The following is a 26,880-nucleotide window of genomic DNA, read 5'->3' on the forward strand; positions in this document are numbered from 1 at the left end:
TGACCTATAGTTATAAATCATAAAATGTAGTTCATTTTTGTTACCTCTTGCGTTTTTGTGGACATTTCATCTCCATAGCCATCAAAAACAACAACAGCAGTAGCGTAACTCATCTCTACTGATGAAATGGTTTTGCAGCACCGATTTTTGAGGTTGAATAACGATGTGGGTTCTGGAGTCAGCTCGAAACGGAAGTTCTCACCCACCTCTTCAGAGAAATTGGCTGGAGCAGTAAGACGGCTAAACAATATTGTCGGACTGATAACAACACTGGTCTCTCCGATACGGATTGCTGGCAACATGTCTTAAAATGTCATGGTTTTTTCCTTCCTTCGAATCGCAAGATCCTCGAAACAAACGTGGTCTAGTTTCTTGTGAATAACCCTCCCAATTTTGTCAGCAACGTCGTAATTGATTTTTGTACCCGCGATTAGACCACTAGAAAGACTTTTCAGTTGGGGCTCATTTTTGTCAAATGGTTCGTGGTTGTCTAACCAATCCTTCACAGTTGCAAAAACTTTGGCATTTCTTTTCATTTGGCTCATCGAAAGCTGGACATGTTTCTCACTCGTTTTCCGACATGCACCTGTGAGTTTAGCCATTGCATTATATATGTCTGCGAACCGGTGAATGCTTCCAAACCAAAGTTGACGAGCAGATTCTGAAATTCCTCGGCCACGGGTCAGCCCTCCGCTGCATTTGATAGATCGCATCATTACTTGCTCAATGATTAAGTCTGACCACATACCAGCCCAAAATTTGTCACTGCGTCGGATAGTATGAAAGGCCTTCGAAAACTGCTCATGAACCCAATGTTTCCTGTAAATCCAGCATGGTTTGTAGGTGAAGTCTTGCACTTTTAGCATAGTTGATGTAAGCTGTTGCAGCGATATGGTCAATCATCCGGAAAAGGGAAAAGAGGTAGAGGTTCCAATCTCCTGTTCGCTCTGATCTGATAAAGTCCTTTACAACTTCCAAGTAATGTAAATATTGTAACCATAGCTTTGCAGTGCGCGAACATTTTTTGAGCTTGTCCTTGTATCCTTCTCATAGGTTTAGAAGTTTCGACAACGACGAGTACTTGTTCATAGCTATGTCAAAGTTTGAATCATCTTCACACCCATCCACGATTAGATTAAGATCGGTTTTTATCGATTTCAATATTTTTATTTCCAGAACCAACTAATGGAGACATCAATTTACAAACAAGGGCTGATTCGACATGAGAATATGCTCTCAAAGCTCTTGATATGGCCTTCTCACTGATAACATGTGGAATAGTGTTTTTTGCATAGATCTGTTCCATCGATTCCTCCAAGCCACTCGCTTTCAACAGGGATCCAATGCTTCCCACTTATCATGAGATAAAAACGACTTAGCATGCACACCATATCTAATGATTTCGCCTTGATTATCTCGTAAGTTTTGATCCACAAAGGTTGGCCCAAAGTTATGACTGGAGTGACGATGCCCAGAATTTGTGCTTGAGATTCCACAAATTTAAGAGTTGAAAAATGCACGACATATCATTGGGGTTCATGTCGATGATTGGAAGTAGAGAAACTGATGATTGGCCAGGGTAAGCAGATCGAGACATTACTCATGTATCCTGACCAGCTCGGTCGCAGCATAGGATGAAAATAAAGAGCATACCAAATATCGTCATAAATTATATCTTTAGGAAGAACCTTGGCCATGTTGAGCTCGATGATTGGTTTAAGTTTTATTGACGACACTCCAGTTTCCTCCGGGGGTATTACGGTTATATTGGTATACCAGAGTTTGTAGTTGTGTCTATTGCACATTTGATTTTTTCTCTCGGTATTGGCTTTAATCTAGCTGATGCATTTCCTGGTGTTACAGAAAGTACAACTCTCATTCTATGGAGCGTCCCCTTGCCATCAATAGTGCAATAGTTGTATCTCCGAGTGTAAACATCGTCAGAGTTTGTTAATTCTTTCATTTTGTCATGTAGTTCAGCCACAGAATGCAACTCAGCATCCGTTTCGAGCCATTCACAGATAACTTCAATATTACGTTGCTTATATGTGTTTTTGGCCCTTCCTTGGGATGCTTGAAGTTTCTCTGTGTTTTAAAACAATTTTCTGCACTCAGCATGATAAATTGCATCCGCTTGAACCAAATCGATACATTTAATAAGCGGCATCACAAGCATTAGAAACGATTCGATTATTTTTATAAATGAAATCAATTGCAAATGCGTATCGAAATCATCGTGAAATGTCAGTTCAAGAGGCAGTTGCTATTATAATGCCAGAAATATGGTTACGAAAGACATTTCCTGTTGTGGTTTTTGCAAACAGTAACATTCCTGAGAAGAGATATAGGGTATGTCGTAACGAAGAAGAGATTTTAAGTTTGCCACCAGACAGCACTAATATTTTTAAACGAAATATGTTGGATAGATACATGGATAGACCAAATTCAGAATTTAAAAAAAAGGAGATACCCTATGTTGGAACAAATGTGTTACATCATTTGCTCTTTATGTTTTATCCTTTTCGCCAGGAAGCAGAATTGCTAAGCAAAAACTCGTGTACTTACTCAGAGAAATTATTAGAAAACGGTGTGTTATAAATTATAAATACAAATACAAGAATATGCGAACCATTCGGTGAATTTGTTGAAGAAGCAATGATAAATTTTCACAAGAATGCAAATAATCTTGATTCCTTCGCTGAACAAGAAAATGACGTTGTTTTTGATGAGATGAGCAATATAAATTACTATAGCAATGACAAAGTTCCAAATGAAACCGAAAACGTCCCAGTTATTAAAAACACTTTTTATTGGTTAGTAAACCTGGACGAAACTCCATGAAAAAAATCGAACATTAAAAGAAACTCAAAATAAATAAATGATTGGGTTAGAACTTACACAAAAGGCTTGGCATGTAACGCACACCACAAAATTGAGCCAATTCACATCTTTTTAACAGGAAGTGCAGGTTGTGGAAAGTCACATTTGACTAAAACAATTTCTGACATGCAAAATAAAGCACTTTCTTTCGTGCAGGGAACTTAGAAAAAGATATGATTCTCATTCTGGCGCCAACTGGTGTTGCTGCTACCAATGTAGAGGGAAATACAATACATTCAGCCTTAGGTACACCAGTTGATAGAAGTTTTACTAAAAACATTTCTAAGTTGAGTGATAAAAAGAGATGCATGTTGCGAAATAAGTTTTCAGAGCTAAGCATTATCGTAATAGACGAAATCTCAATGGTTTCAAACAAGCTGCTGTTGCACATTCACCAACGGCTAACTGAAATATTTGGAAGCTTAGATGACATTCCATTTGCAGGAATATCTGTTATAGCACAACACAATAAAAAGATGCTTAACAGTATAGCATCGGATGAAATAAATATCGAGGCCATTGACAAAATTCCAAAAAATATTCCTGTGTCAATTGTGCAAAAACTCTATAGCCGCACTCAAATGGAGACAAAACCTTCTTTTAAAACTTAACGCGAGAGTCATGTGACATCAAATATCAACATATCAGATAAACTTATTAATGGGAGATTGGAACTGTTCATCGTATAAGAACCGATGAATTAGGAAAAGTAACAACAATATATTTGAGAATGGAAGACAAAAGTACAGGAGTTTAAGCTATGAGAACATATCCATACGCTATGCAAGAAAATGTTATTCCAATAAACAGAATAGAAAAGGAAATCAAATTTATTAAACAGAATCTAACTTCACCTACTATGAAACGAATGCAATTCCCACTAATGCTGTCATGGGCCTGTACTGTTCACAAGGTTCAAGGAAAAACGTTCGATAAAATTGTTGTTTGTTTTGATTTAATAAAGCAACGAGCCTTTCACTCAGGAAAAATCTATGTTGCATTAAGTCAAATCACAAGCTTAGAGGGTTTATACCTGACAGGGACATTATCCAGATCAGCTATTATCAGCTATTATTATATTATTATTATTGCTCGGTTGCTCGTGTGTCTGATACACGAGCAACCGAGCAATACATGCAAGAACACTCAAAATTGACATCAAAAGATACTGGCGTAATTAGTGAAAATTCTATCATAGTAACTTTGCTTAATACAAGATCCTACAACAAACATAAAAATGACAGAAACTCAGATACCAATTAATTCACTGCGACACAAAACTAGATTACTTTACTTTAATCCCAAACAACAATGTTTTCTAGTCTTATAATAATAATAATAAACTATAGAATTGTTTGATATTGTGAAAATTCCAGGTGCAATATTCTTTAAAATGACGAAGAAAACGTTTCAAAAAAATCGTAAAAATTCTCTTAATTGAGATGAGTGGGAAACGAAATCGTTGATGTTATACTCGGAGATTTTAATGTAAATGCATTTAGTGACGGAAACTATTTCCTTGATTTTCTCACTGAATAACAAGTTGTAACCTCTCCGGTACACTTATTGACCACATCTATCCGGTTCACTTATTGACCACATCTATGTCTATGAGAATGTTCTAAACACCTTTGAAGTCGATATACTCGTCAAAAATGTATATTTCAGTGATCAAGACGCAGTCAGGCTCAAACTTTCTCTAACATAGATGTTTACAAAACCTTCTAGAAGGGCTACTTTAAATCAATTTCGTCCTCAGAACAAAAGATATTTACGCTGGGTTGACTTTATTGTTTTCTTTTTGTTTTAAACTTGTTAAACTTTCGTTGCATATAATATGCATTGCGTTTTTGTTCTTTGAGGATAGTCTGGCACTATTATTATCTATGCTGATGGCGGAAATCTTCAAGCCATCGGGCTTCTTGTTATTTTTTATATTATTTTTGTTGTAAAACAAGTATTCACTAAAAAATGGAAATATGTTCATTTTTATATTATTGCTAAAAAAAAGTTTGAAAACAACTTGAAATGTATTTTGCGTTTGTTATGCGTGTACGGAAAAGACTACATTATATTAGGCCCGGCGGACCAGGGGGGGCTGGGAGGACTATAGCCACCCCCTGCCCCACCCCACTTTTGTGCCAAGAAAGGAAATGTTTTTTTATAAGGGTATCATGTGTTTTAATCAATTACTAATTGATCAAAATATACATATGCTCTATATTTGTACTACAATTATACGGAAAAAGTGTTGTTTCTAAATACTTAATCAAAATTGCCAACGCAATTGTTCAATCGAACGACAACAGAAAGCGAGTATTCGAAAAAATTTACAAAGTAGGACTGGTAGTTGACATATACTATAACCTTTCTCTGCATTATCTTTATTTTGTTTCGATGTTACTATTGCTTATTTTAAATATCTTACATAAAATATGGCGTTTCTATATATCTATATGTAATTTCCAGCATTTTGTGAAGGCTTTCAGCGCAATATTTCAGAATTTGAAGTATGTTTTAGTCAATCTAGGGGAAAGTTAAAAAAATTTTCTTAGCCCGTCGGCCCTAACCATGGTCGGGCATCCTTCGATACTGAATAATTTAGCCCCTCTCCCACTTTTTAAATTGCTCCGCCGGTCCTGTTTATGTTTCAAAGTAACTTCCTAAAAACAAGATTACAATTTTTTTATTCTCGTACGACTCGTGCAGTGTTAATGGCTCACTAGGGCCTCTAAAACTGATTGTCGTTAAACAATATACGTGATTTGACACAATTGAGGACTTTAGAGCTTTTTTGGAAAGTGTAAATTGCCACAATCAATATTTTGCAATTTTTTGACCACGTGACCGCACACAAACATGAGGCTATCGTTGGTAGAATTTGGATTAATAGCAGTAGCTAAATAAATAAGTCTGTGATAGGTTTTATGTGTTCCAAGTACCTTCGAAAATAGACAGTAGTTTAGAAGAATTGGTACGGCATTCACTCCCTCCCACCCTATGACCGGGTCACTCAAACCCCAATCTAAATAATTTTCTCTAGACCATATTATAACAATGTATGGAAGGTAATTTCCAAAACTATATTTGATTAATACTATTATTATATACCCGTAAGCAAAAACGGCCATTGAATAAATAATCGTATTCCACCCGTATTATTCAATGCTTGTGACGTAACAATAGTTTTGACAAAACATTCGTAAACGCATGTTTTAATTTTATCCTTTCCGCCCCTCATTAATTTTTATCGTAATTAACTGTGATTGGTTGTTTCTTAGTGGTCCGTTTTCTGATTGGTCGATTTCCAAACACGTGAAATGGCGGGAACTTTTTTGTCGAGAAAATTCTTTCATTTCGAAAACATGTCGATTTCACAAAAAAATGTTTCGATCTACACTATAAAATGAAACGAAAACAAAATCTTTTTTGGGTATATAATAAAACATATATACAATAGGTAAACATAGGTTATTGGATTTATTAACCCTCGGTGATATTATATTCAACTCCGCTGCGCGTCGTTGAATATAAATCACCTCGGGTTAATAAATCTCAATAACCTATGTTTACCTATTGTATATCTACTTATTAAATGACTTTTAATTAGGAAAAATCATTTTTGAATATGTAATAAAGAAATAAGCATAAATTAATACTTGAAGTATCTCGCACATGTACGTAGTATCAAAACTTTCAACAGTTTTCGAACTTATAAACTTGACAATATCTTGACATATGTACAGTTTTGTAGTTTGAGAATGACCTCATCTTTAATTATAGGTAGAAATGTAATGTCAGCTTTTTTAAAAACTTGGCTGTTAGCTACATCATTAGTTGCCGGATTTTAAAGATTTAAATTATGAATAATTTAAGAACGAAAATAGACTTGATAACCGCACAACTTTTTATCCTCCACAACATACAAAAATATCATTTTTAATGCAGAAATCCTTTTAATTTGGAAAATTTAAGAATGCTCAACGGCCTAGATTTGACATTACGTTATCGCCACGCTAAAATAAAATTGAACTAGTTTCGACGACGTAATATACACCAATCTATCTATTTTGCTCTTTATTGCGTAACCGAAAGCGCGACTCTAGTTTGTCGATTGGGGGGGGGGGGGGGGGGGGTGGGTGGAGTATTGCCAGTGCATTTCAAGAAATTTTCAAGAAAAGATCACGTTTTTGATGATACTTAGCTAAATTCCTTTTTCATTCATTTTAAACATTTTTTTTAAAAATCTACGATGTGCCATTCAACTGTGCTGTTTTAAAAAAGAGAGAAAACGGAAAATGGGAAAAGACTTAAGAGCTAACCAAGATAAAAGTGAATGTCAACCAAAAAGCGGTGGCCAAGTCAGGTGAAGCAAGTCAGGCTTTGCATAACATTGAGAAGGGAGGGAGTAGATGGGGAGAAGAGCTTTTCTAAAGAAATTTCTATCCAGAAGATTATGTTCACGATAAAAAAATACTGTGAAGAGTTAAAGCCAGAAATTTTAAGTTCGGTTGATGCAAATCATACCTGGTTTATGTAACCCTTTTTATACTAGAGTTTTTTTTTGGCACCAAATATTCCGAGGGCATTAGGCTAGATTTCACCACCTCATATAACTTCTGAATGACTTAGGATATGTTGATCAAACTTAGTGGCAACATAGTATAGCAGTAAAGAAATATATTACGGGGATAAAAAATTTGCTGATGTGAGCACTTTTTTGCTATGGTGTTATCATTACACTAGCTCGCAGATGCTAGGGTATTCAAATACAGCTGTCCGTCCCAAAATGGAAATTTTTGGCTCTCCGAGCACCGACACGGGAGTAGTCGTGTGTTCGAATCTCATCTTGGTAACTATTTTTACTTTTTTTTTCTTTTTACTATCTCGCCCGCGAGGATAGGTTTCCAACTCGTAACTGGTATGCCGAACATGGTGGTGACATCAAAATTTTGTCACCTAAATGCCGTTTAAGACCATAAACGTTTCAATCGCGCGATAACCATGAATGATAGGCTGTATTTTTGTTAGCAGAAATTGTAGAATTGGGCCGCATTGTGGATGTTTCATAGTTGTGCATTTTTAATAGCGAGATAGTTTAAGCAGTGCCTGCATCTTGTTTTGTTTGAAACAAGAATTTCTGTTGCTGACACTGTTATAAAGAGGTAAAGTATTAAACTGCCCGTTTTTTTAATTACCTTTTTAATTTTATTTCTCGAATTATTCAATTGGATACATACACAAATACAACTAATACAAGCTGTTATAAACGTGTGTCCAATAATAACAATAATGACATGACCGTTCTACAGAAGTTTGTAACTAGCTCAGTTCGGGATACGAGTATGTAAAAAAGACAAGTTCTTGTTAAAGATTAATTTTATTAAGATACACTCTAACTTGTGTACAAAAAGTTATATACAATAACGTGGTTAACAAAATCACCTCCCATACTGAAGCTTATAGTCATTCTCTAATATATTCGTTCGTTATTTAGATGATAGTTAAGAGTTTTTGAATCGGCTGTTAACTTTCATGTAAATGTAGTACGATGAAAGATATACTAAGTTCTTTGTCAAAAGCGAGTCAAAAAGGAAAAATAGATGAGATATTTTTCTTGAAAAAATCAGGAAAATTTCGTTTAGCTTATTTTTGTATTTTTTTTCCTCAAAGCAAGTAGCCATTTTGAATTAAAATGTTCCTTTTTCCCTCACACAATGTTATCGATTGTTTTCTCAAATAATTAACGTTTAGAAGAACAATTTGTGTGCTTGACTGCTCTGATGATATGTCTTACTTTTGTAATGCCAGCCTTGGGAAATGAACTAGTCTTCGACAATTTTATCTTTTGTGCCGTGAAAAAGTGTAATTTTTGTGTGAAACCGTAAACCACAAAATAGAATAAAATAAATAAATAAATTAAATTACTACAATTACTAAGAAATGTGAAGTGATGAATAAAAGGGCAATGAATACCGTTGTAACCCTATTATACCTGTTTTTTTCTGGCATTATAAATCTGTAAAAGGTGAAGGGGTACAGTACACCTTATGATTGTCTTAATGCAAACTTATTCAAGGCAGAAGATTGGTTTAATGACGTCACAGGGATCGGGAAACGACGTCATCCAATATACCTTAACATGCTAATTGTCACTGATGCTTCAACTTTGATTATTGCGAGACTTGTAAACAGTTTACTTAAAAAATGTTGGATATAAGGAAAAAAATTTTAACGACGTCATCAGGACCAAAACGACGTCACATCTGCAGAAATGTTTGCTAATTTAATGATTTATACAAAAAGACGTCAATGTCATTAAAGTTAAGACATATGCATTGCATTAAAAATGGTCAAGGTAAGGGAAAATATAATGACGTCATTGGGATCAGAATTGACGTCATTCCTGCTGGATACATATCTCTTTCAAATTTGGCTACAACACTCTTGAATTAATGACAGCAAAAAATTCACTACGTCCCAAGAATGCAATAGCTCCTCTAAGTTTAAAATTTTTCATCACAAGCCCCGATAGAAGTTAGAAATCACGCGCCCAACAAACGTTATGCCTGCCACAGTCAGGTATAATAGGGTTTACACCACACGCAATTCTTTACAATTCCCATCTGGATGTAGAGATCGTCATATATTAAATATCGTACTGATAAAACGTGCTATAGACAAAAAAATTCTATATCCATCTCTTTAATAATAGTCTGTTTGTGCGCGAGAAAAAAGTTTTGTTTCGAAAACACAAATTTGAAAACAATGCTATAGATAAAGGACGGGTGAAACCGATTAGTCTCTTTAATAATAACCGTACTGTCTGTCTGTCTGTGCACGAGAAAAAAGTCATGTTGCGGAAACACGAAATGCGATATATGAAGGTCGACGAATACTCACTAGTCTATATTATAATTCCTGTATACGTCTGTTTGTTCGTCAAGCAAAATGGTACCGCAAGTAGCGAGACGCACTCAATGCGGTATAAAAAGGACGTGCAAAATCGTGGATTTTTCCACGTGGCACTGACTGGGACCTCTAAAAACTATAAACGTAAAAATTAGCAAAAAAAGACTCTTATAATAAAATGGATACTGTGCCGGTATGTCTGTCTGTAACAGGCAAAGTCGATTATATTTTTACAATTTTCTTTAAAAGCGTTTGCAAAACATCCCCTATAAAAATGTTCTGTATTTTATAAAAGTTCTGTTTACGATTTTAATTGGCTGGGACAAATTATGTGATAAAACAACATGATTTCATTAGTTCGGGTTAAATACGGTTAATTAATGTTTTTATTATTGTTGTCTATTTCGTTTCAAAGTTTTCATTGATTTTTTAATTGTCTTTTATATAAAACAACAGATCATTTTGTGATAGAAGCATACAATAAATTTTAAAATTTTTTAAAGTTTTAAATGGTTATTTGAGATTGACAACAAATTATTTTTTGATATGAAATGTACATTAACGGATTCGTCCAGGTGCTTTCGTCAAAAAAGTTTTTTCTAGCCTTTATAATGAAATTATCAACAAATGTTTTTTTGTGATCAGAAGCACAATAAATTTAGTAAAAAATGTTAAGAAAGTTAAAAAAAAATCAAGTGGTTTATTCCGAGTGTTTAAATAACCAGCTTAGAATATTCCGAAGACCAAAAGGCGGTTTTTGTTTGTTATGGCTATTTTTAGCTTTTACAATTTAGATTTTTTTTACACAGCAGCCATTTTTAACTTAAACGTTGTTCTTCCTTTCACGCCAATTACGATCTGTTATCATGTTATCGATTGCTTTCTCGAACGAAACATTTTTAAGCTTGTTAATAAAAAGCAAAACATTAATTGGAAGGACAACACGAATACGTTTTTAAAGGAGTCTAATATCACTCATCCAATGATTAAACAGAGAAAATTTTGTGCAAATGCCTGCTTTGATAATGTCTTACCTTCGTGTTGTTACCTTTGGGGAATCATTTCTTCCCTAATTTTATTTTTTTGTGCCATGTGAAATTGTAATTTTGTTATAAAATGAACAAGGGTCGTCTTTTCACGAAGTTTGATCTACACTAAAACCACAATTTAACACATACTCGGGATATGAATACTACAATCTTGGACAACTTTTTGATATGGAGGCACTTAGCACATTATATTATATTGTGATTTCTTAATAAAAAGAGTTTGTTGTCATCGTACGTATATTATCCAATCTCCATACGTCACCGTATTTGATTTTTCCACACACTCGTCACACACATTTATGTTGTTGAAACCAATGAACCAATGTAGGTTTTTAAATGCAATATGAATGGGATATTTATACAAATGATTAGACCGGTCCCCCGTGTAACCATAGTAGCCACCCCCTGCATTATTACCATTGTTTCCCCACTCACTGCAACGTCGTGATAAATGCGATGTGTCATCTGGATACATTTGGAAAGAGTTGCAAACAGTATATTGTGTTGATGTTGAACCTTTCATCCAAACAAATGCATTAACCATTTCAGAGGTATACAAAGATCTTGTATGCAAAGTGCGACCTGGCTTATCTGTGTAACAGTAGAATCTAATCTGTTTTAGTCCAATATACGTAAATACGTTAGAAAAGCCAATATTGCTAGATAAATATTTCGTGAAGCCAGATGTTGCGACATCGTTTAATATGTCAGTTTGATTGTTGCTTATATCACCATGCACTCCATTGCGAACAGTGTAATTAGCAATCACAACCCAGCCACCTGGTAAAAGGAAACATGTGCGGTACAACCATGAAAAGCAAAAATATAATATTTCTTTTTTTAAATCATTCCCGGCGGAGCAATTTTGGAGGGGCTAAATTATTCAGTAATATAGGAGGCCTGACCATGGCTGGGGCAGGCAGGCAGGCGAAGAAAATTTATAAACTTTCGGCCCCTAGATTGGCTAATACAAACTTCAAATTCCGAAATAATGCACTCGAAAGCCCTCACAAAATGCATGAGATTATATATAGAAATATATAAACGGTATATTTTATGTAAGATGTATTTTTAAAATTAGCAATAGTAACATCGAAGCAAAATAAAGATAATGCAGAGCTTTAGTATATGATAACTACCATTCCTTCTTTTTAAATTTTTCCGCTTTCTGTAGTCGTCCGATTGAACAAATGCGTTGGCAATTTTGATCAGGTCTAGTTTGTCAGACCCATCTTTTGGAAATTGAGAATCGATATAGAGTTAAAACGAACTCGAAGTATGGTTGATCTCATGCAGGGCATATATATTAAAGCACATGATAACCTTATAAAACAAACATCACTTCTTGACAAAAAAGTGGGGCCGCCCCTCCCCCCAGTCCTTTGGCCCCGCCGGTCTTGGAAATACACATTGTTGATAATTTGTGCTATAATATTCCCTGAAAATTTATAAGCTGACGCTAGACAAAAAAAGTAGAATTTTTAGCAGGTGCGATCGAAGATAAAATTTAAGAAGATACATCTGAAATTGAACAAAGAAACAAACAATAACACACCATTATCTGTCTCCATATCGCAGTAAACTTTCGATGTAGTCAACTTATCTACGACTCCATAAATGTAGAAGAAGCCATTTTGCACTTGTGGACAGTATTTCTTGATTTCTATACATGTCCTAAGTGCCAAAATTTGTGATTGACCAGCTAAAAGGTGTGATTTTAATGTATAGGAGTTCCATAAGAACATTTTCTTTTGCTATTGAAAATCTGTAAGACATTTAGATTAAATTATGACATTCAACGGCAAATATAATTTTTGTCTCCTAATGATTTTTAACAGGAGGGCACCAACGATAATTACGACGGATTAAGGAACAGAAACATATATATAAAACAATACAATATTTTATTTACCGAATTGGTTACATTTGTCGTCTGGAATCTTAAAAAAAAAAGAATAAATCATAACAACTATGTAAACGACGTTAAAAAACAATTTACGCGGTTTTATTGACAGTACAGCTCAAACGACGTTAAGAAACAATTTACGCGGTTTTATTAACAGTACAGCTCAAACGACGTTAAGAAACAGTTTACGGGGTTTTATTAACAGTACAGCTAAAACGACGTTAAGAAACAGTTTACGGGGTTTTATTAACAGTACAGCTCAAGCGACGTTAAGAAACAATTTACGGGGTTTTATTAACAGTACAGCTCAAACGACGTTAAGAAACAATTTACGCGGTTTTATTAACAGTACAGCTCAAACGACGTTAAGAAACAATTTACGTGGTTTTATTAACAGTACAGCTAAAACGACGTTAAGAAACAGTTTACGGGGTTTTATTAACAGTACAGCTCAAACGACGTTAAAAACAGTTTACGCGGTTTTATTAACAGTACAGCTCAAACGACGTTAAGAAACAATTTACGCGGTTTTATTAACAGTACAGCTCAGACGACGTTAAGAAACAATTTACGTGGTTTTATTAACAGTACAGCTAAAACGACGTTAAGAAACAGTTTACGGGGTTTTATTAACAGTACAGCTCAAACGACGTTAAGAAACAGTTTACGGGGTTTTATTAACAGTACAGCTCAAACGACGTTAAAAACAGTTTACGCGGTTTTATTAACAGTACAGCTCAAACGACGTTAAGAAACAGTTTACGGGGTTTTATTAACAGTACAGCTCAAACGACGTTAAGAAACAATTTACGCAGTTTTATTAACAGTACAGCTCAAGCGACGTTAAGAAACAATTTACGCGGTTTTATTAACAGTACAGCTCAAACGACGTTAAGAAACAGTTTACGGGGTTTTATTAACAGTACAGCTCAAACGACGTTAAGAAACAATTTACGCGGTTTTATTAACAGTACAGCTCAAACGACGTTAAGAAACAATTTACGTGGTTTTATTAACAGTACAGATCAAGCGACGTTAAGAAACAATTTACGTGGTTTTATTAACAGTACAGCTCAAACGACGTTAAGAAACAGTTTACGGGGTTTTATTAACAGTACAGCTCAAGCGACGTTAAGAAACAATTTACGGGGTTTTATTAACAGTACAGCTCAAACGACGTTAAGAAACAATTTACGCGGTTTTATTAACAGTACAGCTCAAACGACGTTAAGAAACAATTTACGTGGTTTTATTAACAGTACAGCTAAAACGACGTTAAGAAACAGTTTACGGGGTTTTATTAACAGTACAGCTCAAACGACGTTAAAAACAGTTTACGCGGTTTTATTAACAGTACAGCTCAAACGACGTTAAGAAACAATTTACGCGGTTTTATTAACAGTACAGCTCAAACGACGTTAAGAAACAATTTACGTGGTTTTATTAACAGTACAGCTAAAACGACGTTAAGAAACAGTTTACGGGGTTTTATTAACAGTACAGCTCAAACGACGTTAAGAAACAGTTTACGGGGTTTTATTAACAGTACAGCTCAAACGACGTTAAAAACAGTTTACGCGGTTTTATTAACAGTACAGCTCAAACGACGTTAAGAAACAGTTTACGGGGTTTTATTAACAGTACAGCTCAAACGACGTTAAGAAACAATTTACGCGGTTTTATTAACAGTACAACTCAAGCGACGTTAAGAAACAATTTACGCGGTTTTATTAACAGTACAGCTCAAACGACGTTAAGAAACAGTTTACGGGGTTTTATTAACAGTACAGCTCAAACGACGTTAAGAAACAATTTACGCGGTTTTATTAACAGTACAGCTCAAACGACGTTAAGAAACAATTTACGTGGTTTTATTAACAGTACAGATCAAGCGACGTTAAGAAACAATTTACGTGGTTTTATTAACAGTACAGCTCAAACGACGTTAAGAAACAGTTTACGGGGTTTTATTAACAGTACAGCTCAAACGACGTTAAGAAACAATTTACGTGGTTTTATTAACAGTACAGATCAAACGACGTTAGGAAACAATTTACGCGGTTTTATTAACAGTACAGCTAAAACGACGTTAAGAAACAGTTTACGGGGTTTTATCGACAGTACAGCTCAAACGACGTTAAGAAACAATTTACGCGGTTTTATTAACAGTACAGCTCAAACGACGTTAAGAAACAATTTACGCGGTTTTATTAACAATACAGCTCAAGCGAAGTTAAGAAATATTTTACACGGTTTTATCAACAGTACAGCTCAGGTCACGTTAAGACTACCTGGTGCCAAATCACATAGTGATGGCCATTTGAAAAATATTTCTATCCATTAAAATGTGGTTGACTTAAAAGCCAACCACGCTAGTTTAGCGTGCTAGAGATGCAGATAGAATAAACTTAACAGACAACTGATTGTGATTAGCTACACCTTATTCTAAAGAAAAAATCAACCCATAATCTACCATAGAATAAATTCTTGTCTTGACTAGGTAATATACTATATATATAAAACTTGAAAAAGTCATAACAAGAAAGTAGCCCAGAGGGAAATAGGCAGAGGAATTTAAAAATTTGAACCAGGCTTTAAGACCATGCAGTGCGAAGTCGTTGTGCACTTAGAATCTCCCTAAGAATTCGCACACTAATAATGTAATAACATATATTCAAGATAAGCTCCGTTTGAGAGCATATTTCCAAAGATTTTAGCTGAATATAAATTGTGCTTTAGCAAATGAGTATTTGAAAGGAAACAGAATAAACAAGACGTATGATCAACTAGGTCGTAAAACACAGACGTTGACAGTCATAATCATTTTTTAAGCAGGCAAAGAGGGCGTTTAATATTTACAACTCGTACTACTGCGCTTCCGTAACTTTCAAACTGCTTATAAATATCATGCTGATACTTTAGGACTGAGAGTCTGCAGGTATGTAATCTGGCTCAATAGTTTTACCACCATTATTATATTTAGCTAAGAGGTAACGTTCCCGCTTGGGAGGTTAATGGTTCTGAGATCGAAATCGATGACATATTTTTATTTGGACCTTTCTTTACAAGCAGCTAGTCAAACTCTTCTTACTCTTCACTATTTACAATTAGACAAACCATTTCTTTACGTATCGAAGGTAAGTGTTGCTCAGTTGAGTTTTATCACAGGGCTAGGCTACGAGATTCCTTTGACCAGCGTGTGCTACTCTTAAACTTAAATTTGTTTTCTTTTACGGTCCAAGCTATAGAAAAAGCAACAACCAACTAAAACACGCAACTTTTAGTGTGAAAATGTTTTAAATTTGCTGATATGATTTGAATATAAACACTTTTAATTACTGCCACAGTGGTCGGGTAGTTGGAAGTAACAATAAATTTTTTCTTCTCTTTCTCTTTTTTCTCATTTTTTTCTCCTTGTTTCAGGAAACAGATGGTTAAACCCTCATAAAAAATATATTAAAAAATATTTTCAATTTTCCGATAAAAGTCTAACCAAAAAGAAAGACCCATGTGGGGGTGCGCACCTACGTCAAACACGGGGGGACTTTAAATCAGTAAAAGATTCCATTGTGGGACAGGTACCTCAGCTCCTTATCAATATCTAGTCTCTACGAACTAGATAAAAAAAATGTGAAGTACAATATTTAAAGCTTGGTCGGCAATTAGATCTTGATTCGGGGTAATCGGTTATTGTTGTGTTTGTTATTCGTACAAGTTAGATGAAAACAAAAAGGGTTTTTATACTGTAATAATATAATACTTTCGTTAACACTCGAGGTGAAGTTTCCTATTTAAAAAAAGAAATTTTCGATGTAGAATTTGCAATTCCCCGTAGACTATCCATAAAAAAAACATCGACACTCACCGAAAATGTGTAAAGTTGAGTTAAGAACTAAAGGTTAGTTACTATGAATATTGATATAAATCTTTCGACTAGCTAGCTAACCAAGAATGACATGGGATTCGACGATTTTTATATTGAATGAGTAACCAAAATGGTGAAGAGACGAGTTTGAAAACAAAGAAGGACTTATTTATTGTGTATTAAGTATTTCCGATAAAACTGGATATTCTATTATCGTAGCTAGGAAGTTAGCATAGTTAAAGAAGCTTCTAGACAGAGTATTGACGCTGAATCTGAGTACTTTAACGGTAAAAATCTGCATTTTTTTTACCGATTAATGTATTGCAGGAGTTAAATATGAAATTATTTCCAGTGCTTTTCGAAATTTTTTTTTTTTTTATTTCGTCCTTGTTTACATTTTAATTGGCTAAGCCAATCAGAATGCCTGAAAACCTGTATTTTGCAAAACCTTGACGGTAACAATCAAGTTGAGCAACAAGACAATAATTAAATTCTCTGAATTATAGCATTGAAAATTGCACAGGACCTTCTTCTCACGGTTATTTTTTCAAACATTATAACATACATACCCAAAGTATGAAGTACTCATCTGAGGTTCGATCAATTATTCCGTAATAAGTTACTAAAATACAAAAAAAAATTCACAGAAATCATACAAAAAGCATTATTTGATTTTAAGAATTCCTTTTCAAGATCTTAAAATGGTATCATCTTTGCAAAAGTCGTTGCCTGATTGACAATTGGCCATTCCACTCTGGTAGCTCGAGAAGGTCGAATGTGTGTTTCAAGTAGTTTAAAATTTCTGGTTTTATCTTAAATAACATTTTTATCACTTTGAGTGCAAATAGAAAAAAAAATGAGAAGGATGAATCTAAAAACAAAAAGGAAACATACTACCCAAAAGGAAAGCCTATCACTTGATACTAACTGTCAGGGCGACGTGTGAGTTCGGGTAAAGGGAGTTCATAAAAATCCGTTATAAAAGGCAAAACAATGATGTTTTTAAAAAAAGTGCCCGTAAAACTGTCAAACAGAAAGTCAACAGTCCTTACTTGTTCGCGGGAAAAAAGAGGAACTATTTTTCAACGCTGTCAACATCAAGTGCTTAGATTGGACATTTTGTTTCCAAAAGACAATAACTGTGACAGTTGACTACATCGCAGAATTTGAAAAAGTCAACTACGCATCAAAGAAATTTGATTTGACCTAGGATTGTTGATTACACAATAGGTGACACAACATTGTAGTAGGGAGAAGGAGGAGGCTACCTTTTTTATATAGGGATGAACCTGGGCTACATTGTTACATGGGCTGTGATGGTGATTCAAACTACTGGTTGGTGAATGCTTTTCCTCGAGCCTGGAAAAATTGTGATAAAGACGGTATTACTAAAGGCATTATAGAAAAAATTATTTCGCCAGCCATAATAAAAACGCGCAAAAACCCTTAGAAACAATAGTACTCAATAAAAAGATATTATTAACCTGTCGGCCTTATGAAGATCGCATGAAATTAAAAACGAGAGTTTTATTTCGATTATAATAGTGAATGTAAAGTGAAAACTAAATATTCTTTCCCACCTAACCAATGGTGCAGTCAGTATTCAAAATCGCTGATTTTTTAATGTAGATGTTGTAATTCAATAACATTGCTGCGTTTTTTTTTCTGCATGAATTTTATCACTTCAATGATAAAATCCTTTAGAAACGTTCCGTTTATTTTGTTTCCAGTGCGCCGTTATCGTTTCATAGCCATTAGTAAAAGTCGAAATTGACATTCTTTCCACACTTAACCCTATTCGGTCTGGGGTATTTCAATCACGTTAGGACCGGGGACTCCATAACCTTTGATAGATATTTTCAAATGGAATCAAACTTGGCACACTTATAGTACGTCAAATAAGTTAGGTCAAAAAAGAAAACAAAATGGCAGCAATATATTATTGTTTATGCAGTTCTTTTTCTGCGACGTCATCAGAAATTTAAAATTTGCCTAAAATCCCGCTACTTAAAATTCAAATACTTTAGTTTTAGAACGCTTTTTAACATTCTGTTTAAAGTTTCTGGTAGCCACTTAAAAGTTTCTTGGCACATTTTTCGGTTTCTGCATAATTAGCATAAAAATGTGCCAAAATTATCACAACAATCGATTTTTCTAACTTTAGGGAAATTCCGAAAAAAATCTTGAAAAAAGGGTTACTCACGTGTCCAAACTTTCCAGAATGAATAAATTCCTCTTTATGAAGTAAAGTTGTGTTGTTAGTTTCAAGGATGGTCCCAACGAAAGTTATTATATTTTCCCGATTATAAGTATTTTATAGATATTTAAGGGTAGTTTTGCGGGTGTCTAATACACAAGTACAATCACTCAGTAAATATCATAGCCATGCATTATAGTAAAGATGGGTTATTATAATGAAATCGACAGCATAGAATAGGATTAACAGGGGTTATCAGAGATCCCGGTAGTTACGAATGCTTATTATCAATCATAAGTAATAATGTCTTTATGAGACAGACAATTGATTATCTGTTTGTTTACTTTACAAGGCTTCACAGGCAAAACCGTTAAAGATATATATTGCATTTGATAGTAATTTAGTTACAGAAAAACCACACGGTTGTAATTACTATAGAGAATCAAAGAAGTCAAACAATAACTTCTGAGTTTCTAATTAAGAAGTATTTAAAACTTTACCATCGAATGTAACATCACCAAACACAATTTCATTTGATTTTGGAGCAGTTGCCAAATCTGAATAGCTGTAAGATTTTGCCATGACTACAGTTGATGCTGTAAAAAGTCGATTCCATGTAACTGGTGATGTGTAGAATAATTTTCTTTCATTGTGTCTTTTCTTGATCAATACATTGTGACCATTCATGTCTTTTCCAAAGACAGTATCCGTGATGTTGTCATAAGCAATGATATTTCGTAATTGCGGTGTGTATCCTATACAAAGAAGAAATGGTGTTGACCTTATTCATGCCAACGTGACTGGAGCGTGGCATATCACCTAAATCAGACCGTTCCCTGCTGTTAGAAGATTTGATATGTTAACTTAATCATGTTAAGGCGGTGAGTTGTGTCTGTGTTTTTTAAGAGACGAGAAATTTCTTCTATTTTCTTATAGTTTTAAGTCAATGGCGCCTATAAGACAGTCTCTATAAAACTATTCCTAATTTTTGTAAATCTGTTTACATTTTAATTGTATTAAAGTTTAAAGCAAACAGTGAACGAAACAATTTCGTTGACTAAAAAGAATTTGTGAGACTCATATATAATCTTCTACAGTAACCATTATTATTTATCGTCACGGCTTAAAAAGGAGGAACCTATTTCCATGTATAAGTACAAGCACTGCCGAATTTACGGGTAATTTAACCAGTTATTTCTTTGTTATCTCTTTTGTTTAAAACGTTTTGATACTTTCCCCTAGCATAAAGTTTATGGTAAAAATGAAATAACTTAAAAACGTTTCTGTAACCGATTCTTTTGCAGTATTTGCAGGCAGTTTTTTATACTAATTTTCCAAGTTTTCTTTGCTACTATATAGGACTCTCTCAAAGTACAGTAACACTAAACACCGGTCAAATCACCTCAGCCAGAGTCCGCCGGCAGTTACCCCTGAGAAACCTGTGATATCACGCGTAGCGTCAACATTAATTATCATAAATTATCAACTGCGTCGCAAAAGTCGCGTGACCCATACCACGTATGCGTAAATGTAGTTTGAGTCGTAGAAGACGTGGACAGAAGCCCGAAGACTTTGACATGCTCCCGATAAAGACTCCGGATGCATGGAACGACTTGGTAAATCGTGATTGGGTTTAACAGTAGCATATACGACATAAGCATGATCGAGCGGTACTTTGAAGAGAAAATGGCTGAAGACAAAATGGAAAATATATGAACTTTAAAGCTCCAACTTCTGGATCTCAGAAACTCTTAGCGCAAGACAAGCGCTATGACAGATTGTGCAAATCTCTTGACTGCAGATTGGAAAAGCTACTGTTTCCGTACGAGTGGTTAACGGAGTATGGTAAATTAATACACCTGCAGAGCACAAAGTATTCTACGCAGAGTTTTACAAGCTAGTTTGTTTCACTATGATGGAGTGTACGAGTGGTTAACGGAATATGGCAAACTGAACAAGGCCGGGAACGTTGCACACGAGCACTTCTACAACAGCCTTCTTGGAAAGCAAGGTTGTGTCATTATAATGGACTGGTTGCGCGAGTACAATCTAGCCGAAGTGGAACCCTTCATTAAAGTGGTGGAAAAGACAAGACTTCCACACTATGATGACGGTATAGAACTGCGGTGAGTATCCCTGGCGTTTAGCGTGAAGAATATGCTGAACAAGGCCTTAAAGCTGAATCCCAAGATGGAACTTTGTTAAAAAAAGCTTTGTAGGCACAAGTGAAAAGTCTCTTGACTCATCAAAACATGTAAGGATTGAAGGAAAGTGCAGAAAACCTGTACTGAATGTACCAAACACCAGGCTTTTGAGATTGTGAGAGCGGGATGGTTGGTGACCCCATAATCGTGTTCTGTGGGTATCACGAGCGGGATGTGGTATCAGATCTCACATCTACAAGAACTCAAAACTCTGCAAATATGCTGTACACTACCACCCTGAGGTATAATTTCCCCTGCAGTAAAGAAAAACTAGCTCAGGTAAACATCGACAGTGACCTGTAGCTTCTCACCAAAGGTGTGCAAAACGGGTCTATGTGTGATTTTCTGCAGGTAGATATCGAAGAACCGAGGAGAACGTTGAACAATCTTGGAAATTTAGAGAGCAAGCTACGTAAGCTATCGCAGAAGTCTAAGACTTTGCTCTTGCCGGCATTGTTGCCATTTTTGTTGATATCGCGTTGCCTATGGTAAGAGGAAGGTAAAAACAAAAGAATTTAGGTTTTTCTGTACGATAATATTGATTAAAATGCGCCCAGCGTACAGAAGTTTTATTAGCACCACATAGAGACAAGAATTGCGCTACTCCGGCGGTAATCAATACGGCATTTTAGTCCTTGTGTTTTTCCGAGTTGTCTTTTGTACGCCATGCGTCGTACTTATGCGTTGAAAGGATTTTCCGCTGTTCTACGCTCAGCATGTACTACTTCCGGCACCTTATGCACACCTGGATAATCGCCTCTCTGTGAGCCGTCTTCTCAATCCTTCTTCAGACTTCACCATTAGAGGTTTTACCTTAGGGCCTACGCTGGCTGGTACTATCAGGATATTATTGTTGTGCCCTTGGGCTTCATTAATAGTCTCCGGGTAGCTTATACACGCTCGCCATCACCACGAAGCTTTGCAGTTGTTCTGGCATACTGCAGCACCTTTTGAAAGATTGTTATATCTTTTCTAACATCCTCCACTCTCAAAACTATCGATTCAAAGCTTTGTAATAGAACTTGTCCCGCTGTATAGTTATCTGCACCGGAACCTAATAAAGAGACTTTTGCTTGCGCTTGTGAACCAAAGATAAGCACTTGCACATCCCGTTGGAGTCTACCTCATACTCACTATCTATTTGCGCCAATACTAGTGTCGAGTAGGGGTTGCTGTACCGACTAAAGCCATCATTAAATGGTTTAAGTACTTTTATTCTTCCGAGTATGCGCTGCATATGAAATAGAAATATGCTGTTGATAGGCGGTAGTGAGCCCGTTAGATAATTGGCAGAGATGCTTAAGGCTGTAGTAGCGCAATGCAATGCAAAGTTGACCTGATTTGCCAGAATTTTAGTACCTGTCATGCTTGCCATGCAACACATACTGGATAGTTACGCTTAAGTGGCATCTTGATGGGATAATAACTCTCGAAATAACACCGATATATGAGTCGATGTTGATATGTACAGATCTCGATGTTCAAGGTTCGTGATATTGAGGAGTCATTTGCCGCGGTGCGACTTGTAATCCGTATTTGCACTATATGAATAAATGTTTATCTTTTCTTGTATGAGAAAGATAAAGCAAAACTACATACCATATATATAAAAAAGTACTTTTTTGACGACTACTTCGGTCAGTGTACGAAAATCACTTTAAACTCAATAAGAATTAGACCTACATGGCTTAACCTATTTATGAAGAATAATTTCACCATCAGAAAGGTTGGAGCTGATCGGAACAAAAAACAGAAAAACTAACGCTGTTCGCATCGGATTCACAAGCCGTACATAATTGATAACATAGCGGCACATATCAACAAGGAAGCGAATAAAATTGGCCTATGTGTTTGACAAAGATATGTATATACAGAATTAGGGTAGTCGAAGACAGAATGGTATTATCGACCGTGAGCTAATGGAACTTATGGGTCTGTCTGAACCTGAAGGTTGGTACGCTACGGACAAATACCTTGCCTGCCATCAGCTTGATGACGAGAACTGCTACCTAGATGGTAAAAAGTCAAAGATTCTAGTCTTGCTTCCCATTAAAAAGCAACCTGTGGCAATATGGTTACCTGATCCTTTGATACCCCTGCATCGTATATCTGAAAGAGTCGACGGATAGGCTCGAGTTTATGCTGGCCGATAAATTCATACCTATAAAAATGTAGCCTTTCGCGCGATTACTATGCACACCTTTATGGAATAAAGATAGAGCATAAAATATATTCATCATTGACACCAATTGCGCCTGAAGATGACAAGAATAAACCCGGACCTTCAAATTGCAAAAGATAAAGGAGATTGAGCAATATTTTAGAAAGGAAATCAATGAGCGTGATGGACTCGCCAAGAAGTATAAGATACATGGTCCGTGGGTTAGATAGAGTGATTACGCCTTGTTAGGAGTTAGCGTCATCACTACCGGATACGGATTTTGTGCACTAGCAACAAGGCTTGGTGTGCCACTGTGTATTTTTATGGATGGTATTACGCTAGCCATGAGTGTAGGCCAAGCGGGTCTGAAAAACAATTCTTCAAGGATAGGAGCAAAGGCACAGAAGCATCAGACTACTCGCAGAATTGAAATTGAACTCTGTTACAGATGTAATCTCCAGAGCTATCGAAAATACAGTCATATGTGACGACCAACTAAGCGTGATTATACAGGGGAAAACGGCTTTATATGGCGCTAAAGGAACAAATTCGGATTGTAAGCAAAACAATGAGAAAGAGCGTGCGCAGCTAGTGGCGAAATGGCGACAAAAGGGCAATGATGATGCCTTTAAAAAAATACGATCTGTCTAGTATTCCTTTACCCCTAGATGGGCTTCTAGTTTACGCCTTAGCGCCATCCCCAGGGTGTTGATTCTTCGGTTTCGTATCTAACCACCTCCAAGATCAAACGACATAGTTAAGAGTGTTAGTTTAGTTATTTAACATAGTGTTAGATTTTCAATGCTTACATCCTTAATATTGTAGGCAGGAAAACTGCTATAACATTCTTGTGACTTGACGGTAACTACCTCTTTTATTAAGTATTTTTATTGGCCCAGCTAGAAAAACAACCTGCAGGGCAACAACTTTCTTATCCCTTACATATACAACTAGCTTCATTATAGGTGACGTGTTCCATATAACAGGGGCAGTAGTACTTTAGCTGGTATGACAAGCCTTGTCTCTACTCACATCGCTCATACACATCTAGTAAACTTCCATAATCATCGTATTATTGTTTCATCGCTTTTTTCTTTGGACTACTAGCAATTCCAGTGAATGTCTAGCCCCAAAATATTTTAAAATCTTTTTTAAGGATGATAGAAATAAGACTGCTATAACATTCATTCATTTTTCTATCATCCTTTATAAGGATGATAGAAAAATGGTAGGAGATCGTGATGTATTTCAAGAAACAGGAATACCTGCTTCTTGCGCACCCCGTACCTCGCATTTCATGGGCTAACCGCATAGATTTCAAAAATCGCTGCCATCATAAACCAATCTGGAACATATCGAAGGTTATACGTATTTACTGTAACAGCCCTGTTGTACATTTCTGAAGTCTTGTATTGATTAAAAACAAATTGGAGCATCCACCGATCTCCTCCAGTAGGCTTATTGCACACCTCTTGTGTAATGAACCGATCAGGCACATCTCCGAGCATCCACAGACCGTCATCAACCACCCTGTTGCACATTTCATGAGTAATGAACCGACCTAGTACATTCATGAAGCTGATGTGGTTAATTCCAACGGCATTCTTGCACATTTCTTATGTCTTCTGTCTTAAGTCTTGCATCGATAAGAAATATATTGGAGGGGTAAGATTATCGATCAACAACCCGTCTGCACATTTCTTGTGTCTTGTACCAATTAGGTACATATTAAACCATGCTTCGCTACGCCTCAACAATATTCTTGCACAGTCTTAGGCTTATCAGGAACCTTTTACAATGCAATGCAAGGCAATGCGATGAAATTAAATATAGAGACAAATTCACTAGCTGAGATTACATTAACTGACATGCGTTATTATTTCTTGTGGAAAAAACTTTCTAAAAGAAATACTGGGTTGGCATTAAATTGTGACCTATCACACACTTGGCTACCATGATGGTATAAAGATTGCATTACTTTCTGCCATACCTATTTGCATTTATTAACATGGAGTTAAATCATACAAAATTGCAACTACATTGTTATGAAGAAATGCACGAGCAAAGTCATTACCAATTTTACAGTTATTTTTACTGCTGTGTCTCTATTTTATTTTTTAAAGCCATTTTGTCCTTATCTTACAACGATTCTACACATAGTATTTTTTAGTAATTAAATAAAAATACGTGCAAATTAGGTGTTGTAGGGTGAATGATTGAAAGGTCATTACGTTAACACTAAACGCGATACGTGTCAGCTAAAATCTTATACTTACTTGAAAACCTTTTCAGATCTGAGTTGTAATTAACACAACGCGATTGTCTAAATAAATGGAAACAAGATGCAAGGGCTGCATAAACTGGCATATCAATGTCAATTACACATCACTTCAACATTATATTTTAAAAATATTAACCGGTCATTTCACAAAACGTAAAAATTGTTTTACAGCTGTTCCCGGTGTGAGGGATATGATGCATGGCTATGATACTTACTGACTTTATATATTTATCTATTAGACACCTGCATGTGAAATTTTTAGGTCTCATACCTCTAAGAGCCTTTGGTCATTTCTCGAAAGTAAAAATACTTATGAAATCCCCATAATGGGAAAGTTCATTAGGATTATTCTTAGAACTTAAAATTCACATTACTTAGTTAGTTTTAAAAATATGTTTTTTTTGTTGCTGAGCAGACCATTTCCGACGTTATTGAATTTTTAATCATCTCTTGTAAAGTTTTCTATTTCATTTGTTATTTATGCAAGTGGATTTTCCACGGGAAAATAACCAATGGAATAGAAGTTTGGGCGGTCATAATAATACGCTGTGTCTGTAAAAATGTATGTAACAAGCAAAGTGAATACACTTTTAGCAAGTAAAACATATCCTTTGGACACAAAATGTAAAGTAATGTTGTGTACAATGAAATTAAAGCCTTTACAACCCTAAAATTTTAAAAATCAGAACATTTCTTAGGCCAACTCAATCTGCAAATATTAATGATATTTTGGTTCTGGGAACAAAGTGTCAAATGGTCTTCTCACTTCTAAATGGTATAATTAAATGAAAGCACAACGTGCTCAACACTATTTTTCATACCTTTGTGTATTACTGCACACAATGAGCTGCGTTCCATTTGATATAATTGTTATATCCTTTAAAGAAGGATGACATGGAGCCCTCTCTTTTTCTATACAGTAACATTTAAAGTATTTACATAAAACAAAAACAAAAAAGGTGATTTACATAACTGACGAAGATTATTTCGATCGCATGTTGGCTTACTTGGCAAGTAAAGCCAATATTTCTCTGTTTTTGCGGGGTATATTTAGAAAAAATGCGTTTAAACAGATTGGTGAAGCCATTGCATTACAGTTATAACTGGGTGGGTAACTAGGGACCAAATTATGTTAATTTTCCAAACCTGAGTTCCTTATATTTCTGTAACTGTTCGTCAAAAGTACATAATCCTATACATTTTCTTAATGAGGGTTTCATGATTTCGTTTTACGACTAAAGCAACGGTTTTACAAATTTCCAAAAATAATGTTTTTTATACTTTGGCGTTTTTATACTTTTTGCTGACATCATCGAAATATAACTGACGGTTCTTTTTTTTCCATTGTTCTCCTACCTAAGTAGATTTTTGCACGGGCCTTATCAACTATGATTATATAACAGACTGGCCACATATCAAAGTATT

The 26,880-nt window shown here is 35.4% G+C and overlaps 1 protein-coding gene across 3 annotated transcripts in view; it reads right to left on the bottom strand.

Moving 5' to 3' along the window:
* Positions 1-8,241: 8,241 nt before the first annotated feature.
* The window catches only part of LOC130630309 (uncharacterized), a 30,560-nt gene continuing 11,921 nt past the window's right edge, over positions 8,242-26,880 (bottom strand). Inside the window, exons 8-14 of one of the 3 annotated variants that reach the window (XM_057443762.1) lie at positions 26,277-26,367; positions 25,451-25,497; positions 19,310-19,564; positions 17,182-17,234; positions 12,754-12,781; positions 12,397-12,543; positions 8,242-11,621 (exon numbers count right to left, since the gene is read on the bottom strand). In XM_057443762.1, the coding sequence (XP_057299745.1) occupies positions 11,068-11,621; positions 12,397-12,543; positions 12,754-12,781; positions 17,182-17,234; positions 19,310-19,564; positions 25,451-25,497; positions 26,277-26,367 (1,175 nt within the window). In that variant the 3' untranslated portion in view covers positions 8,242-11,067. The other 2 variants (XM_057443764.1, XM_057443763.1) reach the window with 2 other exon arrangements.

The sequence above is a fragment of the Hydractinia symbiolongicarpus genome, chromosome 2 (assembly GCF_029227915.1).
Source record: "Hydractinia symbiolongicarpus strain clone_291-10 chromosome 2, HSymV2.1, whole genome shotgun sequence".
NCBI lineage: Eukaryota > Metazoa > Cnidaria > Hydrozoa > Anthoathecata > Hydractiniidae > Hydractinia > Hydractinia symbiolongicarpus.